Here is a 21,962-nt window from a genome sequence, read left to right as displayed (position 1 = left end):
AGACGTTCATAGCGTGACATTTACGAAAAACAAAAAATTGTATTAAAACAGTTAAAAAAAGAGGAATAATCCTCACGCCCCAGCATTGTTGCATAGGGCAAGCACAAGTTCACGCCACTTCCCTCAGTCCATCGCCAACACTCGCGCCTCACACCATGCCAGACCTGTAGAGTAAACGGGAAGTAAAAAAATTATAAAGTAGATACTTACAATATAGAAGAACACCTAATAAATTAAGAGGACTACTTAAGGATTTTTATAAAAATCCACCTACAGTAATCCTCACGTAGGTGGAATAATATAATATCAACATCTGAAGCGATTTGGTTGAATAGAGTTATTGTCCTCCCAATTGGAATCACCAATGGCAGATTAGTTATATATTTAAAAATAATTCACTGGAATACCTCCACATGATCTCCGCACAATTATTATTTAGGTTCAAAATCGTGTTTGATTTAAGCCACTGACATAGTGCCATATACGCTTAAAGCCTCCCCCAAACCAAAGCGAATATTCGCAGCGAATTCGCAACGCCCTCGCTGTCGCTGTCGCTACCGCTTGGATTTGATGCGAATTTCGCGCTTGGCCCCACACCAAAGCGTCAGCGACGCAGCCATAGACTAAATAATTTTATTTACGCGCCAGATTTAAAAATTGTAAATAATATTAATATTTTACGCCAAATATTCTATAATTTTTATGAATTAAATATGAAAAATATACGTACACTATAGCGCTTTCAGAATTGCTACAACTTTTACCCACTTTGCGTAAAGTGTATTTTAATTATCTGAAACAAGGTGGCAGCATTGGATGCAGCCATAGACTAAATACATATACGAATGTCAAAGTGACAGTTGTGTGTTGACAAAATGTACACGTCTTCTGAATGCTTATTACACGCTGAAGATATAATGAGATGGCGTGCGACAAATTACATCGACATTTAATATAACCTTACTTTATGACAGGGCAAGATTGCCATGGCTCATAGGTAAGATAGATTTACTCAGTTTCATAACTGCACATATTATAAATAAGCATTTACCATGAAGGGTTAACAGGATTTGAAGGTAATATGCTATTGAAATAACATGTCTCCGTTATTTGAATTGTAGGTTTTGACTATTTTGCGTTTCTACGCAGAGGGAGCGTACCAAAAACGGGTAGGCCAAGTCTTCTGCGCAATGAGCCAGGCATCAGTAAGCAGATGCATAGGAAACGTGTCCGATGCTATAATAGCAGTGCTTAGTAATACTTACATACAGTCGCCATACAGCGCTGACAGTCTTTAGTGTTGTGTTGATACCCTCTGATCAATTTATACAATATTACAATGTACATGTCATGTAACTAGAGTAACTGCGCATAGACACAACAAGTAAATTACCTACTCAATAAGAATTTAACGGGAATATTATTTTGTGTCGGTAAAAATATTTTTTAATTTCAGACTTCAAGAAAGGGCAGGTTTCCCGAAAATCATTGGGTGCATTAACTGCACCCATGTGCGAATATACCCGTCATACTTGGAGACTTTCAAAAATGAGCGCAGGAAATTTTCTGTAAATGTAAAATTCGTAATAAAATCTATGTTGTTTCTGATACATTCATATTCATTACGTATAATATCATAACATGACATTTATTTTTATGCAGGTATCTGACATGGACATTCTGGCAGTGAGTGCCAGATTTCCTTTGAGTGTTTATGACCAATTCATATTTAATGGATCGTTGGTAAAAACTGAAATGAAACATCTACAGAACGACAAGAATTGGGAATTTTGTTCTATTAGGGAAGTATGTTAAACTTTACTTTACTATGGCAGTACCAGTAACAAATATTTTTGTTTGGTTTATATTCATCCGTATTTTGTATAGGTACTTCAAAGGAATCAAAATTTTGCATAGGTATGAATATGATATTTAATGAAACAGTTTTTTAATTATTTAAATCCTGATTTCTAATATTTTTACAACTTTCAGTCGAAAACATATTCAAATTAACAGACTGTGTATATTGAAATCATTCTAGTGCCACCATAGGCCAGCCAGACTCACTACACGGCTGCCCGCTGTTTGACCAGGGATGTGATTGAGTGTTTTTGGATAATGGACCACACCAGATCGCATAGCTACAGCAACAAGTGCAAGACCAACCGTGGCTATACATACAGTATACATGTATATATTAAATATAATTTATGTATATTTATTTATGGCTTATACACCGAAACAAAATATGTCACTTAACTGTACTTGAATATTTTTGCAGGATCATTCAATAAAAAATACTTGGTTTAGGTTAAGAAAGTTTTAATAATCATTTTTGCACAGAATACAAGAAAAATATTTATATAATTATTAGAATTACAATGAGCTTTAAAAGTAACACGATATTGTAATAAAATGGACAAATATGAAAAAAAATAACAATAAATTGTATATAGATAGGTAGACAGGGTTCAGATGATTCTGGCAGTGCAGGCGACTCATTTAGGTGTCAGTATTGTTACTTTCAAATGACAATAACACCGTTCCAATGTGATTCGGTCGTGCCAGAAGACTCTGTCCTTCCTCTATTTAGTAACCGGGCGTTTTACAACTTTAAATGAAAATTAAGTGGGTATATAGATAGTATATTTTTTCTAGTATAATATTATTTAATTAGGTGACTTTTTATTTCTTTATTACTTGAAATGGTGTTTACATGGTAGATGGATTATAATGGTTTTGAAATATAGTTATTTTTGTTAATTCTACTTTAACTGAGTCATTTACCTTGACAGCTGTTTCGGCACATAAACTCATTTTCGGAACATTCAACAATAATTTGTGATTATAAAAGAGCTACAGGTCACGTAGCAAATTAAATACGCTTAGTTAAATAATAAATACATACCAAATATTTTACAAAATACACCACATACATCCATCGAATATGGTAAATAAAATACAGATTCAAGTATCAAATAATTCTTGGATAAATAGATGTTTATGTAAGTATATGTTTTTTTAAATACTTACATGATACTGTGTTGTATAACATTTAAATTTATATTTTTGATTTTGATTTACATACTTAAATGTACCTTCATAAATTTGTAATGTACAGTAGGTACTTAATTACATTTTTAACATTAGGAAATTACCATTATTCGATTCTATCCACCCGCCATGTCTATAATCACCCCAACGCTGGATAGAAAGAGACATCACACAAAATTGGCTGTTTGATAATAAATGGTAGTTGAAAAATATTTTAGAGTATGATTATGTCCATAGAAACAGGTTTTAAGTCATTCATGTTTGTCCGAATAATGTGTAGCAGAAAAATAGAAATTTTAAAAAGGGTCTATTCAGTATTCACCCCATTCTACGGCAAACATTTTTCTTAATAAAAATAGGTACATCAATAGAGGAATCATAAAATGGACCTTGGCCCTCGCCCACGCCTTATTCATCCTTGTATATTATATTATCACACTTAATGTTTTGGAAAATTCATTAACATTGTGCACAAATGCCACTTTTGTTGATTGACACTTCACTTAGTTGATCTCTTTGTTCACGTGAAGTACAATAAAAGTATGTAGCAGCGAAGAACTAGAGACCGAAAATAGTGGAAGGAGCTAGAAGAGGCTTTCATCTAGCAGTGGAATGACCCCGACTGATGTTTATGATGAAATATTATTTTATTCCTGTTAATGCCAGGGGTTTCATTTTTAATTTCTTCTGGTGCTTTGTACCTACGTTGAAAGGTTGAAGATCTTTGCTAAAATTAAATTTATCACAAAGCATTAGTATATCTCCAACATCATTCAGGTAGGTATCCATGATGATAATATAATATTATGTACTTAGAGGAGGTACCTGACCTTTATATTTACATGCACATAAAATTATTAATCTTATTGCCTAATGCAGACCAAGATATACCTACCTACATAATATTACATGAACAGAAGTTTAAAATGTTTGTAGGTATACAAATTAATGTGAAACAGAAAACATTGGTTATGTTAGGTAGGTACATGGAACATGTAGATATTATCTTGGTTCGCGGTCGGCACTGGGCAAAACCAGTTTATTAGCTCAATATACCTATACATAATGAAGGAAATATATACCTAGTAGGTATATAGGTACATAATATCGTTTTTGTGATTGAGGTCTCTTGAGATCGAAAAACAAACACTACCTAGGTATGTCCTACTGTAAATAACCCGATAGTAAGTAGTATGTAAGGTTTTTGGTCTAAAACCTTACAAAATACCACAATGACGACATGGAGTACCTACTTATCTACCTATATGTATATTATATCTTTAGCTACAATAGAAATGCTATGCTGCATAATGTTAGAAGCAAAAAAATAATCTTAAAGACTACCTATCTAACCTAAAAAAATATTATCAAGATATTATCGACGAATATAAAATGGGTATTTACGTGACCGATACCGAATATGATTGAAGTATTGTAACTGATACCTAATTATAACATTATTGATATGACTGCTCGAAAGTCGAAACCAAAACGTCAAACGATCGCAATAAGTTAGAACTGTCAGTGCACTAACAATCAAAGTTATAAAGTTTCTGTTATTAAAGGCTGTGCATGACGCAAATTAATAATATGTATTTTTTAAATATCGGGACCTTAGATTAAAGTTATTTATTTATAATAGCGTATTCATCCTGTCAAAAAACTTTACATACTTTGGTTAGACAAAGATACCTACATAATATTATTATGACGACCTTCATACCATTTTCAACAATTTCCCTGCCAATTTCATCCCATATCTTATCTTTCTTTCTTATGTTTTGTAGTCACTGTCAGAGAAATCATAAAGGATTGGATATTTCCGGACCAACTCGATCAGCTGCTCAATGTCTTCGCCATTTTGATTTTACTAATTCCCTTGGCGAAATTGTCCGCCGCGAATAAATTCGCTGTCGACAGAGTTCCCGAAAATCGCAGCGAATATTCGCTGCAAATTCGCACTCAAGACGCAAGGCAGTCGCGCAAGCGTGCTCTGTCCCGTAAGCCAATACGAGCTTGATTGGCGAATAATTCGCTGCGAATATTCGCAGCGAATTCGCAACGCCCTCGCTGTCGCTGTCGCTACCGCTTGGATTTGATGCGAATTTCGCGCTTGTCCCCACACCAAAGCGTCAGCGACGCAGCCATAGACTAAATAATTTTATTTACGCGCCAGATTTAAAAATTGTAAATAATATTAATATTTTACGCCAAATATTCTATAATTTTTATGAATTAAATATGAAAAATATACGTACACTATAGCGCTTTCAGAATTGCTACAACTTTTACCCACTTTGCGTAAAGTGTATTTTAATTATTATCTGAAACAAGGTGGCAGCATTGGATGCAGCCATAGACTAAATACATATACGAATGTCAAAGTGACAGTTGTGTGTTGACAAAATGTACACGTCTTCTGAATGCTTATTACACGCTGAAGATATAATGAGATGGCGTGCGACAAATTACATCGACATTTAATATAACCTTACTTTATGACAGGGCAAGATTGCCATGGCTCATAGGTAAGATAGATTTACTCAGTTTCATAACTGCACATATTATAAATAAGCATTTACCATGAAGGGTTAACAGGATTTGAAGGTAATATGCTATTGAAATAACATGTCTCCGTTATTTGAATTGTAGGTTTTGACTATTTTGCGTTTCTACGCAGAGGGAGCGTACCAAAAACGGGTAGGCCAAGTCTTCTGCGCAATGAGCCAGGCATCAGTAAGCAGATGCATAGGAAACGTGTCCGATGCTATAATAGTAGTGCTTAGTAATACTTACATACAGTCGCCATACAGCGCTGACAGTCTTTAGTGTTGTGTTGATACCCTCTGATCAATTTATACAATATTACAATGTACATGTCATGTAACTAGAGTAACTGCGCATAGACACAACAAGTAAATTACCTACTCAATAAGAATTTAACGGGAATATTATTTTGTGTCGGTAAAAATATTTTTTAATTTCAGACTTCAAGAAAGGGCAGGTTTCCCGAAAATCATTGGGTGCATTAACTGCACCCATGTGCGAATATACCCGTCATACTTGGAGACTTTCAAAAATGAGCGCAGAAAATTTTCTGTAAATGTGAAATTCGTAATAAATATCATAACATGACATTTATTTTTATGCAGGTATCTGACATGTCTGACATGGACATTCTGGCAGTGAGTGCCAGATTTCCTTTGAGTGTTTATGACCAATTCATATTTAGTGGATCGTTGGTAAAAACTGAAATGAAACATCTACAGAACGACAAGAATTGGGAATTTTGTTTTATTAGGGAAGTATGTTAAACTTTACTTTACTATGGCAGTACCAGTAACAAATATTTTTGTTTGGTTTATATTCATCCGTATTTTGTACAGGTACTTCAAAGGAATCAAAATTTTGCATAGGTATGAATATGATATTTAATGAAACAGTTTTTTAATTATTTAAATCCTGATTTCTAATATTTTTACAACTTTCAGTCGAAAACATATTCAAATTAACAGACTGTGTATATTGAAATCATTCTAGTGCCACCATAGGCCAGCCAGACTCACTACACGGCTGCCCGCTGTTTGACCAGGGATGTGATTGAGTGTTTTTGGATAATGGACCACACCAGATCGCATAGCTACAGCAACAAGTGCAAGACCAACCGTGGCTATACATACAGTATACATGTATATATTAAATATAATTTATGTATATTTATTTATGGCTTATACACTGAAACAAAATATGTCACTTAACTGTACTTGAATTTTTTGCAGGATCATTCAATAAAAAATACTTGGCTTAGGTTAAGAAAGTTTTAATAATCATTTTTGCACAGAATACAAGAAAAATATTTATATAATTATTAGAATTACAATGAGCTTTAAAAGTAACACGATATTGTAATAAAATGGACAAATATGAAAAAAAATAACAATAAATTGTATATAGATAGGTGACAGGGTTCAGATGATTCTGGCAGTGCAGGCGACTCATTTAGGTGTCAGTATTGTTACTTTCAAATGACAATAACACCGTTCCAATGTGATTCGGTCGTGCCAGAAGACTCTGTCCTTCCTCTATTTAGTAACCGGGCGTTTTACAACTTTAAATGAAAATTAAGTGGGTATATAGATAGTATATTTTTTCTAGTATAATATTATTTAATTAGGTGACTTTTTATTTCTTTATTACTTGAAATGGTGTTTATATGGTAGATGGATTATAATGGTTTTGAAATATAGTTATTTTTGTTAATGAGTCATTTACCTTGACAGCTGTTTCGGCACATAAACTCATTTTCGGAACATTCAACAATAATTTGTGATTATAAAAGAGCTACAGGTCACGTAGCAAATTAAATACGCTTAGTTAAATAATAAATACATACCAAATATTTTACAAAATACACCACATACATCCATCGAATATGGTATATAAAATACAGATTCAAGTATCAAATAATTCTTGGATAAATAGATGTTTATGTAAGTATATGTTTTTTTAAATACTTACATGATACTGTGTTGTATAACATTTAAATTTATATTTTTGATTTTGATTTACATACTTAAATGTACCTACATAAATTTGTAATGTACAGTAGGTACTTAATTACATTTTTAACATTAGGAAATTACCATTATTCGATTCTATCCACCCGCCATGTCTATAATCACCCCAACGCTGGATAGAAAGAGACATCACACAAAATTGGCTGTTTGATAATAAATGGTAGTTGAAAAATATTTTAGAGTATGATTATGTCCATAGAAACAGGTTTTAAGTCATTCATATTTGTCCGAATAATGTGTAGCAGAAAAATAGAAATTTTAAAAAGGGTCTATTCAGTATTCACCCCATTCTACGGCAAACATTTTTCTTAATAAAAATAGGTACATCAATAGAGGAATCATAAAATGGACCTTGGCCCTCGCCCACGCCTTATTCATCCTTGTATATTATATTATCACACTTAATGTTTTGGAAAATTCATTAACATTGTGCACAAATGCCACTTTTGTTGATTGACACTTCACTTAGTTGATCTCTTTGTTCACGTGAAGTACAATAAAAGTATGTAGCAGCGAAGAACTAGAGACCGAAAATAGTAGAAGGAGCTAGAAGAGGCTTTCATCTAGCAGTGGAATGACCCCGACTGATGTTGATGATGAAATATTATTTTATTCCTGTTAATGCCGGGGATTTCATTTTTAATTTCTTCTGGTGCTTTGTACCTACGTTGAAAGGTTGAAGATCTTTGCTAAAATTAAATTCATCACAAAGCATTAGTATATCTCCAACATCATTCAGGTAGGTATCCATGATGATAATATAATATTATGTACTTAGAGGAGGTACCTGACCTTTATATTTACATGCACATAAAATTATTAATCTTATTGCCTAATGCAGACCAAGATATACCTACCTACATAATATTACATGAACAGAAGTTTAAGAACATCTCAATTAAGTTTAAAATGTTTGTAGGTAGGTATACAAATTAATGTGAAACAGAAAACATTGGTTATGTTAGGTAGGTACATGGAACATGTAGATATTATCTTGGTTCGCGGTCGGCACTGGGCAAAACCAGTTTATTAGCTCAATATACCTATACATAATGAAGGAAATATATACCTAGTAGGTATATAGGTACATAATATCGTTTTTGTGATTGAGGTCTCTTGAGATCAAAAAACAAACAACCTAGGTACCTATGTCCTACTGTAAATAACCCGATAGTAAGTAGTATGTAAGGTTTTTGGTCTAAAATCTTACAAAATACCACAATGACGACATGGAGTACCTACTTATCTACCTATATGTATATTATATCTTTAGCTACAATAGAAATGCTATGCTGCATAATGTTAGATGCAAAAAAATAATCTTAAAGACTACCTATCTAACCTAAAAAAATATTATCAACGAATATAAAATGGGTATTTACGTGACCGATACCGAATATGATTGAAGTAGGTATTGTAAATGATACCTAATTATAACATTATTGATATGACTGCTCGAAAGTCGAAACCAAAACGTCAAACGATCGCAATAAGTTAGAACTGTCAGTGCCCTAACAATCAAAGTTATAAAGTTTCTGTTATTAAAGGCTGTGCATGACGCAAATTAATAATATGTATTTTTTAAATATCGGGACCTTAGATTAAAGTTATTTATTTATAATAGCGTATTCATCCTGTCAAAAAACTTTACATACTTTGGTTAGACAAAGATAAAAGATATTATTATGATGACCTTCATACCATTTTCAACAATTTCCCTGCCAATTTCATCCCATATCTTATCTTTCTTTCTCATGTTTTGTAGTCACTGTCAGAGAAATTATAAAGGATTGGATATTTCCGGACCAACTCGATCAGCTGCTCAATGTCTTCGCCATTTTGATTTTACTAATTCCCTTGGCGAAATTGTCCGCCGCGAATAAATTCGCTGTCGACAGAGTTCCCGAAAATCGCAGCGAATATTCGCTGCAAATTCGCACTCAAGACGCAAGGCGGTCGCGCAAGCGTGCTCTGTCCCGTAAGCCAATACGAGCTTGATTGGCGAATAATTCGCTGCGAATATTCGCCGCGAATATTCGCTTTGGTTTGGGGGAGGCTTAAAACTGCTGGATAAGGGACTTCTGGGAGCTATTAAAAATGCGGTCTTGTGGATACATGTGACCAGCCAGGGATTAATGGGATTAAGAAGGAAAAGAATGTGATATGAAAATAAATAAAACAATATCTATCATAGGTGGTCAAGGAAGATGCAATGATAGACTTATACTAGGGTTTCATAAGAAAGCGATGCTGTTATATAGCGGCGGTAACATGACGTGATGCGGCGGATGTATGAATACGGCTGTAAGAACGATAACCATAGATATAAACATAAAAAAAACACGGACAATTACTTTACTGTCAGTGAACGTATTGCGATGGAGAATGGACGATCTAGACTCTAGAGTCTAGACCATGGGTGGCCAAACTTTTGCATACCATGCGCCAATTTTTTTCACAAACGAGTTCAGAAGCGCCATATAACTTAAGCACGTTTTCTACCTTCCTATGTTCATGGTTGGGGTTGTAAAATGGGGATAGGGGTGGGATCTGATTGCTTAGGGGAGGAAAAGGAATATCTCAATCACGCAATTAAATTAATTAATTTGTGCCAGTTTTAAAAACACACTTTTATTGGAGCACCGATCTACAATAGTCAGAAATGATCTCTTGGACGAGAGGGTGATCGCTGTCGTTGACCCCGCTAATGGTGCTACAGCTGCCGGAGAGTCTCGTTTGGTGAAGATACTCCGGACCACAGTTGTTGGATGTGATGAGAGAGAGAGAGCTCTGAAGGGGATGGAGCACTGATATTTTGAGCGTTTGGATTTAGCAGCATTTAGCCAGTCTTTCAATGGTTGGTGTTAAATTTGTTACTGGGAGCAGCAGAGAATTCTTCAAATTTGAATGAATCAGTAATTCGCGACCTTGTTTTGCTCTTAATCGATGTCATGGATGAAAATTAAATCAATCAGTTCCATCTGTATGTTACTAGGTATCTGCATCACATTTTGTTCACTAAGTGAAAATGAGTTTATAAATGCGAGCCTGCCGTCTTCTTCTTTAGCAAAATCATGAAAACTACTTTCAAATGACCCTTGCTATACCTTGATTTTTTCAATTAATTTGGTCAGCTTGTTAATTCTGCTCTTTCAAGAGAGGAATTTGACTCAAATCCTTATTTTCTAAACTGAGGGATGAACAATTTTGATCTCTCTCTCTCTCATACACACACACACTGTTCACATCAAGACGAGCTGATGAGTAAGAAGGCTGTATGACTTGAACTGAGAGCACTCAGGTGTCGAAAATATGAAGATGTACGGCGCCTACTTCAAAAGAATAAGTAGGCGAAAAGATGCAATTCGCCGCTTGTATTCATCTAATACGCGCCACGGTTTGGCCACCGCTGGTCTAGATATGGGTAGCACTATTACTATATTTTGAAGTCAACGAAAGACCAAAACTCTCGTTTGGATGAGAGCGAGATATTTAGAAATGGTGCATTTCAATTTTTAGTGCGTCGCCGACTGCACTGCTACGAGGAAAAATGTGCCCAACTAAGGGGCGGATATGGTCGAAGAATATATTTTGTGGTGACAAAAAGATGGCAGCACTGCACCGCGATTTCCTAACTCTCGTCTCGTGTGGCACCAGACGAGATGACGTAATTGTGACGTCACGCTCGAGGCATGCCGACCGCGCACAGAATAACCATAGAAAATTTTATTATGATACACCTATATGTGTATGGTGACAATGAATAGCGCCGCTGTCTGACCACTCGCTATTTTCTCGAATGCTATTATCACTCCGGTAGTACGTCATAATGATGTCATATGACGTCATCTCGACCGGGAAGCTTGCACTCGCAAGTTCTAACATAGAGCCCCTGGCTATCGTTCATGGTACACTCATATTAATTATGACTATACGTTAATTTTGTCTATGATAAAATGTCTGTTGTCACGCCCGTCATTATACTCCACGATATGTATGCAGCATTGCCAACCGTACTACAAGTATAGTATTTGTACTATAATTTTCGCGTACTATTATACGATACGATATAAAACAGGTATAGTACGGCCAAAACACTATGATTTTGAATATCGAAAAATACGCAAAATGTAGTAAAATTTCGATATTGCTCAAATGTGCTCAAAAAACGTAAAAAAACACTTAACCTTGGTTTAAAATTTAATTTATTGAATTCGTCTGTAAGCGTTTTTGGTCGGAGGAGATACCTAAATAAAAAAGGGTCTCGGAGTTTCTCAAATTATCCATTATTTTTTTTGAGAAACAAAAAACCTATACATTTTCAACAGATGACAACGCGTACTGTATTTTTTCTCTAAATAATATAATTTTGGAGGCTGTGTACTATAATTCCACTTTGAAAAGATGGCAACACTGCTCGGTAAACTCATATGGCAATACATTAATTTTGTCTCTGATAAAATGGCTGTTGTCACGCCTGTCATTATACTCCACGACATGTATGTAGGTGAATAATTCAGCTTAACCAAAATCTGTTTCATGTATGCATCAAATACATAGAATGAATATCAAACGTGAACCGGATGACGATGTGATTCATTCGCTAAATGCACCCAGAAATCATTCAAACATCCCCGAGATTTACATAAAAGAAGAGATTGTCGACGAAAATTATAGCCACGGTTTTGAGGTTAGTTTTTATATACGTCGTATTTTCCGAATTTCATTTTGTTTTATATTATCTACTTTTACCGGCTATCACTGCACATTATTAGGCATAGAAAAATTTTACTATAATATAATGCATACTGGATTCTTTATTTCGGTGAATTAATATTTTTTAAATAATGTTTGAAGCTTTCACAGTTGTTTTTTATCGTGGTAGATTTTTAGGTTTCCACCGTGTGTCCGTATATGAATGTAAACGTTGCTCTAAGAATGTCAAAAGGAATCCGATTAGATAAGTGCAAACGTTGCTCAGAGTAATGTTCAATCGTTGCGACCAGAGATACCGGCTCGAATATTGGATTTTGCTGATATTGTTGGAAGCCATGACGTATTTTAGCTTTAAGCAACGTTTACATTCATATACCTACGCTACATTTTCATCATAAAACAAATCATCTCTTGATAATGGCCTCTGCAACGAGCCCGAAACGTCGAGTAAATAAGGAAAAAGGACACACGGTGGAAACCCAAAAATCTACTACGATAATATTTTTTAATGTGGGCACAGTGACGAAGGGGTAGACAGATTGAGCGTCGCTTGGGGGCGGCAGTTACTCGAAGGGCGGCAAATCAAGGAGAATCATTTGGAATATATAGAAATAGCTACCTACATAAACTTAGTAATAACAAAAATATCTTTCCATTAAAAAAATCAGATCACTAATTTTGTCGGGTTCGCGATGTCTAGTTTAATTCCGTTGCCCTTCGACGCCCTTGGTGACCAGAAACGACACGTGCATATTTGAGAATAATTACAGTCTGATATTTTGTTAGTAATCTATCCATACAACATATTTCTTAGATACTGGACTGAAAAAAGAAAGGATGAAAAAAATACTGCAGGTATAAAAAATGGGGCTGAATTTTGACGCTGCCTATGGGGCGGCATTTTATCTAGTGACGTCACTGTGCGGGCAAATTAGTATTGAAACATGGTGGCATGTCTATTATAATCGCTGAGACCTCGCGTCACATTATCTCGAATGTAAACAGGTCACAAACTCGTGTTTGTCAGTTGATGTGCACATGGTGACGTCATGCTCAGTGGTGGGTTTGGAGACCCTGACTTATTTTTAGCCCCCCCGCGCGATAAAACTAAAAACATGACATAGGTAAAAACTTACCTAGTAAGATATCAATGTATGTCCTGCAAATTGCTGATTGAAGAATATACAATTATTAGCACTACGAGCTAAATTCACTGGTTCTTACCCCGGCCTGAATAATATTCAGCCTTGATTCTTATTACCAATCGATGAGTTGGACCACCGCCATCTTTAGATTAATAAAGCCTGAGCATAACTTTTTGCACAAGCAACGAGTGGTCCACTGCCATACTATTTAATGATAAAAAAACTTGCAAGCAGAGTTTGGTATTCTATAATGACGGAAGAGTATAAATAGGATATTAGTTATTGTCGTTTAGAATCGACTGTCACATTGACAAACGTCATAGTGTATTATGATATTATTATACCTACACAGAAGAAGTTTACTTATGTTAATCGTCACTTCCAATTATTAATAACACATAACTACTAAATCAGATGAACTCCAAGGCCTCCAAGATACGTTAAAATAATCTGAAACTAAGAATACTCTGACAAGTGAACACGACAGTCGCGTCAGTTTGAGCACTCTATAGACAATGACAGATCATCCATAGAGAACGGGATGGGCGGAAAGGTAAGACCAGTGGTGAAATGTATCGGCTTTACTCTTCAGTCGGCAATGGTTGGACCCTAAGACCTATGCGAACGAAGAGATTCAGTTATTTTTTTCGATCTGCTTAGTTCAATAGTATTTGTTCGTGAAGATGTTATAATATATTAGTTTCCTCTCCTCACAGTTTATAACAATCGTACTTGTTTTCAGCAAGATGATTTCAATGCAAAGTTTATCCAAAACATAATGCGTCCATTAAGCTATGAAGATCCGCTACCTGGATGCTCTTACTCAGATTACAATCCGGTTAAACAGGTAAATTGATTGCTTGTACAATATGGGATGGATTTGTATGAAAGAGGAGGGGGTTACTCCAGGTTGTCATGTATGTCCAGTTGAGTGTGTTTTGAGAAAAACGAATTTTAAGATTTGAGAACCATGAGAAATGGAGATATTATTATGCATAATACAATATGTTCTACAATATCCTATTTGAACGTAAAATATTTTTACACCAAAAAGATACGATGCAGACTAATAATGTTTTGTGTATCTTAACTCAATTTCGATAAAAACTGGACATACGCACTAAGGCTTAGTGACTAAGCCATTGATTGTTGAAGTTGAATTAATTTTTTTATCACCATAATAGACAGGCCATGTGGATTCGCTGCCAAGTTTTACGAGTTTGGAGTTGATACCTGGCCAAAATATCTAAGTGGCGGGGGAACTATATGACGCAAACCACATCTTTTGGGAATGTCCGAGAGGGGAGAGATGCCTTAAGTCGGTCCAACCAGCTGGTTCGTCCGACCTGGTTGCCACAAAGGCCAATTAGGTATGTTGCATTTTAAAAAATTGCGACGTCTTATTGCGGACGTGAATATCTCTTCACATAATTTATTTTTTCGTATTTTTTTAGCTTTAATTTTTTGTCTTATACATGGCCTCTACAAGAAGGGGAGGGCTTCTAGGGCTCTAGCATTGGGGGCCCCGCTTGGCGCGTCTACATTATAAGTCAGATAAACACACATTACAAATTAACACACTGAATACCCTTAATTTTACTTGGAATACCATTTGGGACACGTTTCTGTAGAGCGTCTGTTTTTAACCCTAGCGATATGTAGGGGGGCCCGACAATGATCCTGGCCTAGGGGCTCGCTTCAGGATGTGGTGGAGGTCATGATCTTATATATCATTTATTTCTGTTAAGTCTCCGTGTCTTTCTCTCCCACGGTAATTTTTATTAAATTACATATTTCAGTAAACTCGGTCAACTCACTTGAGAGTGTGGTGATCTCAGTCTTGGGCATCTGCTAATAAGACATTCCCAGGCGTAAACATCTGCTGAAGCTTCAAATCCAAACGTTAGGCCTCGTGATACACTCGATTAAGTCCAAGTGTGGTGCGGGGCGGGTTGGTTTGGAGTTGTCTATGTTTATGTTGTCACAATAGACATTGCAGAAATGAGAAGTACAATTTAGTTGTTGTTCTATTACACAGCGCGTGTGCGGAAAAAGTATTTGCGGAAGAACGCGTATAATTAGTTAGTAGAAACTGACTTTAAAACTATGAAGTTTGACTGAGGGTTGATGTACTCTGGGAATAGTTAACTGAAATACTTACGCAGGTTAAGATCCAGAGGGATGCCGTCATAAAAAGGGTGTTAAATACATGTACTTCTGGGGTTTTTGTGTATGAGTTCTTTGTTCCATCCGGTACAAATCGATTTAATTTCATCTTTTTTACCGTCGTGTGTATGGGAGTGTCACTAAAATCAAACTTGGTCCCTACTGGAAGCAGCATTATATGTTTATTTTAAATTGTTTGTTGGATCATTCAGAGTAGGTAATGGATTCAAAATACGACATAATGTGATATTGTCAGATTTCTATATTCAGTCAGATTTCTATTTCTATTGAACTGTGATTGATTATTGGTTTAACTTTTGTTGCGAATTCTTTTCTATGTAAGCAGTTTTAACTACTTTCATGTTCACACTTATTTATGTTTTTTTTGATTTTCAGGAGATGCCATTAATATTGAACCACGAACGAGAAACCGATTCAAATAGCATTCAACATAATGGAGTATCTGTAGAAATATCCAAAGAAATAACCGGCAAAAATGAATTGAATCAAATTCAGCATACACCACATGACTTGTCTGAGATTCAGTCCGCTCTGCCGTATGATGAAATTGAGATCCAAGAACATGATATCAAAAAACAAATTGTACCCGCAGCTGATAAACAACTCTGTTTAGTCTTAAATAGAACTTCGTTTTTTAAAAAGAATTTTGTGTGTGGCGTGTGTTTTGCTAATTTCTCATCTAGACGTGTTCTTATTTACCACAAGACACATGCTTATTATTGACCACAAGTTATTTACTTTTAGCGTTACTTTATAATGTGGTAGTCATAAAAATAAATGTAAAATATAGAAATCCGTTTTCGTTGATGGCAACTATAATACTAGTAACTTGTTGGGGGGAAAATAAAACGGTCCGTATTTTGTGAGAAGCCGTTTGAATGAGAAATATTATGTGATTACAGGTATAAATTTTCTAGTAGTATAAAGACTTGTGTGATAAACCATTTTAATGCGTTCATATGATTCTGAATGTACTTTCAGTTTCCAGTAGTTTAAATGTAATTTTTGTGATTAAAAATGTCCAGTTTCCAGTAACCAAGCGTCAATATGGTTCATAATAGTGAAGAGCATGTCAAATGCGATTAGTGTGATTACAAGTTTATAGTCAAGATTTATAAAAATGTTCATAGAGGTATAAAACTATTTTAATGCGATTCTTGCGGTTTTTGCGGGTATTCTAGCTCACATTTGAAATATATTTTAGAAGTTTTCTTTGAAACATCCCATTTAAGTTATTTATTATTTATATAGCCATGTTTATGCATAATAAGTGCATTTATGCATGAAAATAATGTTTTATCAATAGTCTTACTAAAATTTGATGTACCTATACATTCTGTCGCTCTAATATTAGTTTGGTGAAGCTCCATTATTTGCGAAATTGACTTTTTAATGTAGTTCATTTTCTTGTGTATAAACGCATCGAAATCATTAACAAAAATATTGTATATTCATTAGAAACAGATATTTTTTTAAAAAATGTCCAAGTAACCATGGTACAAAATAACCAAAATCTCTGTTAACTCTCGAAAACTACAGAGTGACTGTAACATATCGGTTACAAAAATATATTTATTTCTTGATTTTAAATAGATAAAATTATCGGACATGTACATTAATTTTTTTTAATCAAAACCCTTTGTACTTTTAATGCAGTGGTATTTAGTTATTAATGATGGTTGTTTATTGGTTTTAAAAAAATATTTACCTTTATTACTTTAATTTATTAAATGTACCTCTAATTTTGATAAATAATGGACTTTCTAGTTATTTTGTTGAATACTACCTAATTTTTACTAAGTACGTCAAATTGTTTTTGTGAAACTTTTAAATTTTTATATGTGACATAATGTAATGTATTTTTATTCTGTAATAAACAAAACAAAATATTAAAAATGTTTTTTTTTGCTTGCGACAAACTTGTTATTACCAAAATATCGTGCAAATTATTTTTTTAATATATACCTTACTCATCTGTTATAACCTATTATATAAGTACCCTAATAATTTCAATTCTTAATAATTTTAATATTACTGACCATATTTTTAATCAGAACAATATTTTAAAACCCTTGAGGTAATTATAGGATAATTTGAAATAACAATATTTAATATCGATAACATAAATGAAAAGACCCAGCGGAATTACCGTCCTTTACTAACTAGTCGCCACATTAACTGTGACCCTAATTCCATGAATGTAGGAACCCCATTAATCCCTACCAACCTATTTATTAAATAATGTAAATATAAAAATATAATAATGTTTTTAAGCTTTATGGTAATTTCATAGCTATTTTTTAGCAATCAAATGGCGATAACTTTGTTCATGGTTAAACGGCTTTTGTCATGCCTGCTTCTCCACGTGTAGGAAATAGATGATAATCTTTGTCCCATGACTACATAAAATGGAAATAAAAAGCGAACCAGTTGATAGCGAATCAAACGCTGAAATTATGCATTTATTAAATATGCCCGCAAATTATCCAAACATTCCGAACAAACACATAAAGCAAGAGACTGTCGATGACACCGGCCTCGGTTTTGAGGTTAGTTTTTAAAAATGTCTTAGGTATTGTCTGAATTTTATTTTGTAACGCATCTCGTCGTGCATGAATATTATTATACCACAAGGCATATATACTTGATGGTATTTTTGTAACGTTTTTAGTGCTGTAGGGTCCTAGGTTTAGTAGTCAGGGCAAACCATTATTTTTTTTGTGGCAAAATTTATTAAAAATGGCGACATGTGAAACCACGCGTTACATTATCTCGCTTGCAAACATGTCACCGACCCGTGTTTGTCAGCTCAAATGCACAACATGTTGTCCATCCTAGATGGAATACAAGATGTGGGCAGTTATAAATATATCGGAAATATTTTGCTTTCTTGAGAAATGTTTGTAAATAAGTTTTTATACAACTATTATGTAATCATTTTTATTATAATGAGGTCTAAGGTTACTGGATTGTACATTTTGTCACAAAACTATTTCCACTTAACACGTAAAACTATTTTCCATATCTACTAGGTAGGTATAGTTTCAAAACACTAACCTAACCTCAAAACGATATTCATTATTTTTTCTGTGCCAATATTTCTTTTGTAGCTTCGAATTTTTGCATTATGATTAGGAATTAATATACCTATTACATATACACATTGCTTAGGTAACGATGAATATTAAAATCATGTTTTATATTTTTAATAACTAATTTGGCGAGTGGGATTTTTATTAAAATATAGGTACTAATAATATCCCTTCTGTTGTCAGCCTAGCATTGGTTATGACACATTAGAATAGTTAGCAGTGTGAAAGCTAGTTGCGATGGACCAAGGTTTGGGAGCTGGGCTATCTTTATTATGTTATTACTCAACCAAGAACACAAAGCCGGTGTACCAGGAATTCAGCACTTAGTTAAAGGTTCGAGACTATCATATTTTTTCCCAGTAAATATCTACCCACTGTCAATACACTCTGAGATGTTTTCAAAATTTACGTATGTTCAATATAAAGAATGTTACCTACATTTTAAATTTTGTGAATTATTCGCCAAATTAACGTAATTTTACAGAGAAGCATTTCATATAAAACTAATAGTTAGATAGAACGTCCGTAGCTTAATTGCTACAGTACATTAGCCAGCTCTCACATCTAAACTAGCCCCGTCTACCTCACAGCAATAATCTAATCTTCTAGGAACCTCGTTCCGGTGTTGCATATGAAGGCCGCGCACGTGACAGTCGCGCGTAATATCCCCAAACGTATAATTATTTGGATGAGGTGACCGGTGGGCAGGTATAGGAATGACCAATTCGTTGATGTGTGTATGTGTTCTGGCGTCTTCGATTCGCAGCCCGAGAAGCATGAGATTTGTTGATAGCAGCACTAGATGTTTATTTTTTCAAACTAAAAAGTTGCATGCAACCCAGTGTTGCCAACCTTACTATAATTATAGTATTTGTACTATAATTTTCGTCTGCGTACTATGTACGATATAAAACAGGTATAGTACGCCCAAAATACTATAATTTTGAGAAATCGGAAAAAAAGTTGCTAATAGAAGAAAAACAATGCCAAAATAATCCGTGAGCAGCAAAAAAAAATAATCCCCATGTCTAAAAAAAGGTGACGTTAATTACTTAACACAGCGATTTCTAAACTGGTAGGCGCGGAGTGTTGCAAAGGGAGGCGCGAAAAGTTTAACACAATTAATGTAGCCACAGGTTTGCAGGTTGCAAATGCATAGTTTATAAAACGGCCGCTAGTTATAAACTACACAAAAAAACAACTTTCTGCAAATATGGAGACTAATTTTATAATCCCTCACTTCTATACTATTGTGAAGCGCAATTGCTATCTCGTAAAAAATGAAATAAAAGGGTCAAAATCATAATGTTGAAAATTGAGGCAAATTTATTTAGGAACGATAATTTTGTTGTTAAACTTGTCTATTTGGTTGAAACTTTAAAAAAATTGAGTAAATAAATTAATCCAAGGACCACTAATGCATTCACTGATTTAAAACGACAAAGTGAAGGCATTCATAAAAAATTGGAGCTTAGGAAATCAAAATGATAAAAGTTCGCCATGTCTCCACTTTTAAATGATTTCTACGCCAGATATATTGAAGCAAACAAAAATCTATTTACTGAGTTCTTGGTTAGTTTGCTATGCACTTGTCACATTATTTTATTAATAGCAAAAAAAAGTAGCCTGCGGCGCTGCTTTGTTTCGAATATATTAAATATTTTAAATATGTGTTTGAAAAATCCTGACCCGGAGGGGGTCCGCTTCAGGATGTGGAGTCCATGATAGAATCCATTTATCAATGAACGAAGATTAATTTGGATTGACTACTATTGAAATTGATAATGCTAATAAACAAGAACATTCGTCAAAAACTAATGTAATACAAGTAGTAAAACCTTGATTTTTTTTTTCATTTTTGTATTCGTAAGTAGATACAGTGTTGACCATTTAAAAAGGTGTTTGTATTATTTAATAAAATAAGGGGGGGCGCCTAGATTAGATTTTTTTAAGGGAGGCGTAGTAACATAAACTTTCATGGATATTTTGTCTAAGAAAAAGAAGACGTTAATTACCCCACGTTTAATTTTTTGAAAATGCAGAAAATTATTGGTCACTCAACGCGTACTATATTTTTTGCCAAAATACTATAATTTTGAAGGCACTGTACTATAATTCCACTTTCAAAATATGGCAACACTGATGCAACCACTCTGCAAAGCTCTATTTGGCAACGTTAGTTTTGTGAATATACCTAGTTGACGTATTCTACACGTTAAAGACGGGACGACTTTTGATATGCGAACCAGCTTAGCGTGAATCCAGTGGTTACAGGTTCATAACCCGTTAGGCGTCGTATTTGTTCGCAAAAAGTTTTTTTCTTGATTTATACTTAATATATCAATATATTTCAAATTATATAATTAAACAACATAATGTTTTTAATAAGTTTTCTTGGGACGCGCACAATGTTTTGAAAATAAATGATTTTACGGATTTTCTTTCAAATAAAAACACCACGATTTTTTATGAAAAATATCAATCAAAACAGAGTACCTACTAATTGGCGATCAGGATCAATGATTATCAAAAGAAAACAATATTTTTTCTATTTCACGTCTTTGTGCTCCATCTTTAGAAAATATTACGTAATAACTTGATTAAAAACATTAGCTAGGTATTTTCTTTTTAATTTTAGGGAAAACTGATGATTTTGCGCAAATGTGGCAATACTTCTGAATCGGCTTTGTCTATGGTAAAGCCAGCTTCCTAACATTATCTATATTCTTAACACTCCATTTCATAAGGTGGTTAATCTCTGCTCCGTTACGCATCGAATACATTATATAAAATGAATATAAAACGTGAACAAGGCGAGAGTGATTCACGTCCTGACATTATGCATTTGTTAAAAGCGCCCACAATTCGTCCAAATACTCCGGACAGATACATAAAGCAAGAGACTGTCGACGATGACTGTCGGGGCTTTGAGGTTAGTTTTTAAAAACGTTTTATTTTATGAATTAAATTTTGTTACGTACGCATCTCATTTTACTGATTATGACCGTTTAACAGCGATGGCGAATCTATGTTACGCGTACCTCATGTGGCACTCGCCAAAGTTCTCTTGACATGCGAAAGAATTGTATATGAAATCAGTTTCATACGTAGTCATCATTAGAATCCGTCATTATGATGAACGATCATTGAAACGTCATGTCTTCTACTTGTAAACGCACTTATATAGCAGT

General features: G+C 34.3%; 1 protein-coding gene and 2 long non-coding RNA genes across 10 annotated transcripts; all 3 read left to right on the top strand.

Annotated features, from left to right (window-relative positions):
• Positions 1-830: 830 nt before the first annotated feature.
• Positions 831-3,076, top strand: LOC147076848 (uncharacterized). 2 transcript variants are annotated; one of them, XM_085940515.1, is made up of 4 exons: positions 831-997; positions 1,457-1,574; positions 1,663-1,806; positions 2,042-3,076. In XM_085940515.1, exons 1-4 carry the CDS (start codon positions 987-989, stop codon positions 2,087-2,089), a joined length of 321 nt encoding a protein of 106 aa, XP_085796641.1. In that variant the 5' UTR covers positions 831-986; the 3' UTR covers positions 2,090-3,076. The 2 variants fall into 2 exon arrangements, with proteins under 2 accessions (XP_085796641.1, XP_085796642.1); XM_085940516.1 differs by having other exon boundaries at positions 832-997; positions 1,457-1,568; positions 2,042-3,075.
• Positions 3,077-5,424: 2,348 nt separating this feature from the next.
• LOC147076847 (uncharacterized) lies at positions 5,425-6,871 on the top strand. 6 transcript variants are annotated; one of them, XR_015069374.1, is made up of 3 exons: positions 5,445-5,582; positions 6,042-6,153; positions 6,595-6,871. It is a non-coding gene; the product is annotated as an uncharacterized LOC147076847 (long non-coding RNA). The 6 variants fall into 6 exon arrangements; XR_015069375.1 differs by lacking the exon at positions 6,042-6,153 and having other exon boundaries at positions 5,425-5,582; positions 6,207-6,871; XR_015069376.1 differs by lacking the exon at positions 6,042-6,153 and having other exon boundaries at positions 5,436-5,661; positions 6,207-6,871.
• Positions 6,872-12,110: 5,239 nt separating this feature from the next.
• Positions 12,111-17,550, top strand: LOC147076846 (uncharacterized). 2 transcript variants are annotated; one of them, XR_015069719.1, is made up of 4 exons: positions 12,111-12,321; positions 14,235-14,339; positions 14,677-14,862; positions 16,055-17,550. It is a non-coding gene; the product is annotated as an uncharacterized LOC147076846 (long non-coding RNA). The 2 variants fall into 2 exon arrangements; XR_015069720.1 differs by lacking the exon at positions 14,677-14,862 and having other exon boundaries at positions 12,117-12,321.
• The last annotated feature ends 4,412 nt before the right edge of the window (positions 17,551-21,962 follow it).

This window comes from Rhyacophila brunnea, unplaced genomic scaffold (assembly GCF_057557595.1).
Source record: "Rhyacophila brunnea isolate RB1 unplaced genomic scaffold, BYU_Rbru_1.0 scaffold_13, whole genome shotgun sequence".
In the NCBI taxonomy this organism is placed as follows: Eukaryota; Metazoa; Arthropoda; class Insecta; order Trichoptera; family Rhyacophilidae; genus Rhyacophila; species Rhyacophila brunnea.
The sequence above is the reverse complement of the archived record's forward strand: the minus strand, read 5'-3'. Positions and strand labels throughout refer to the sequence as shown.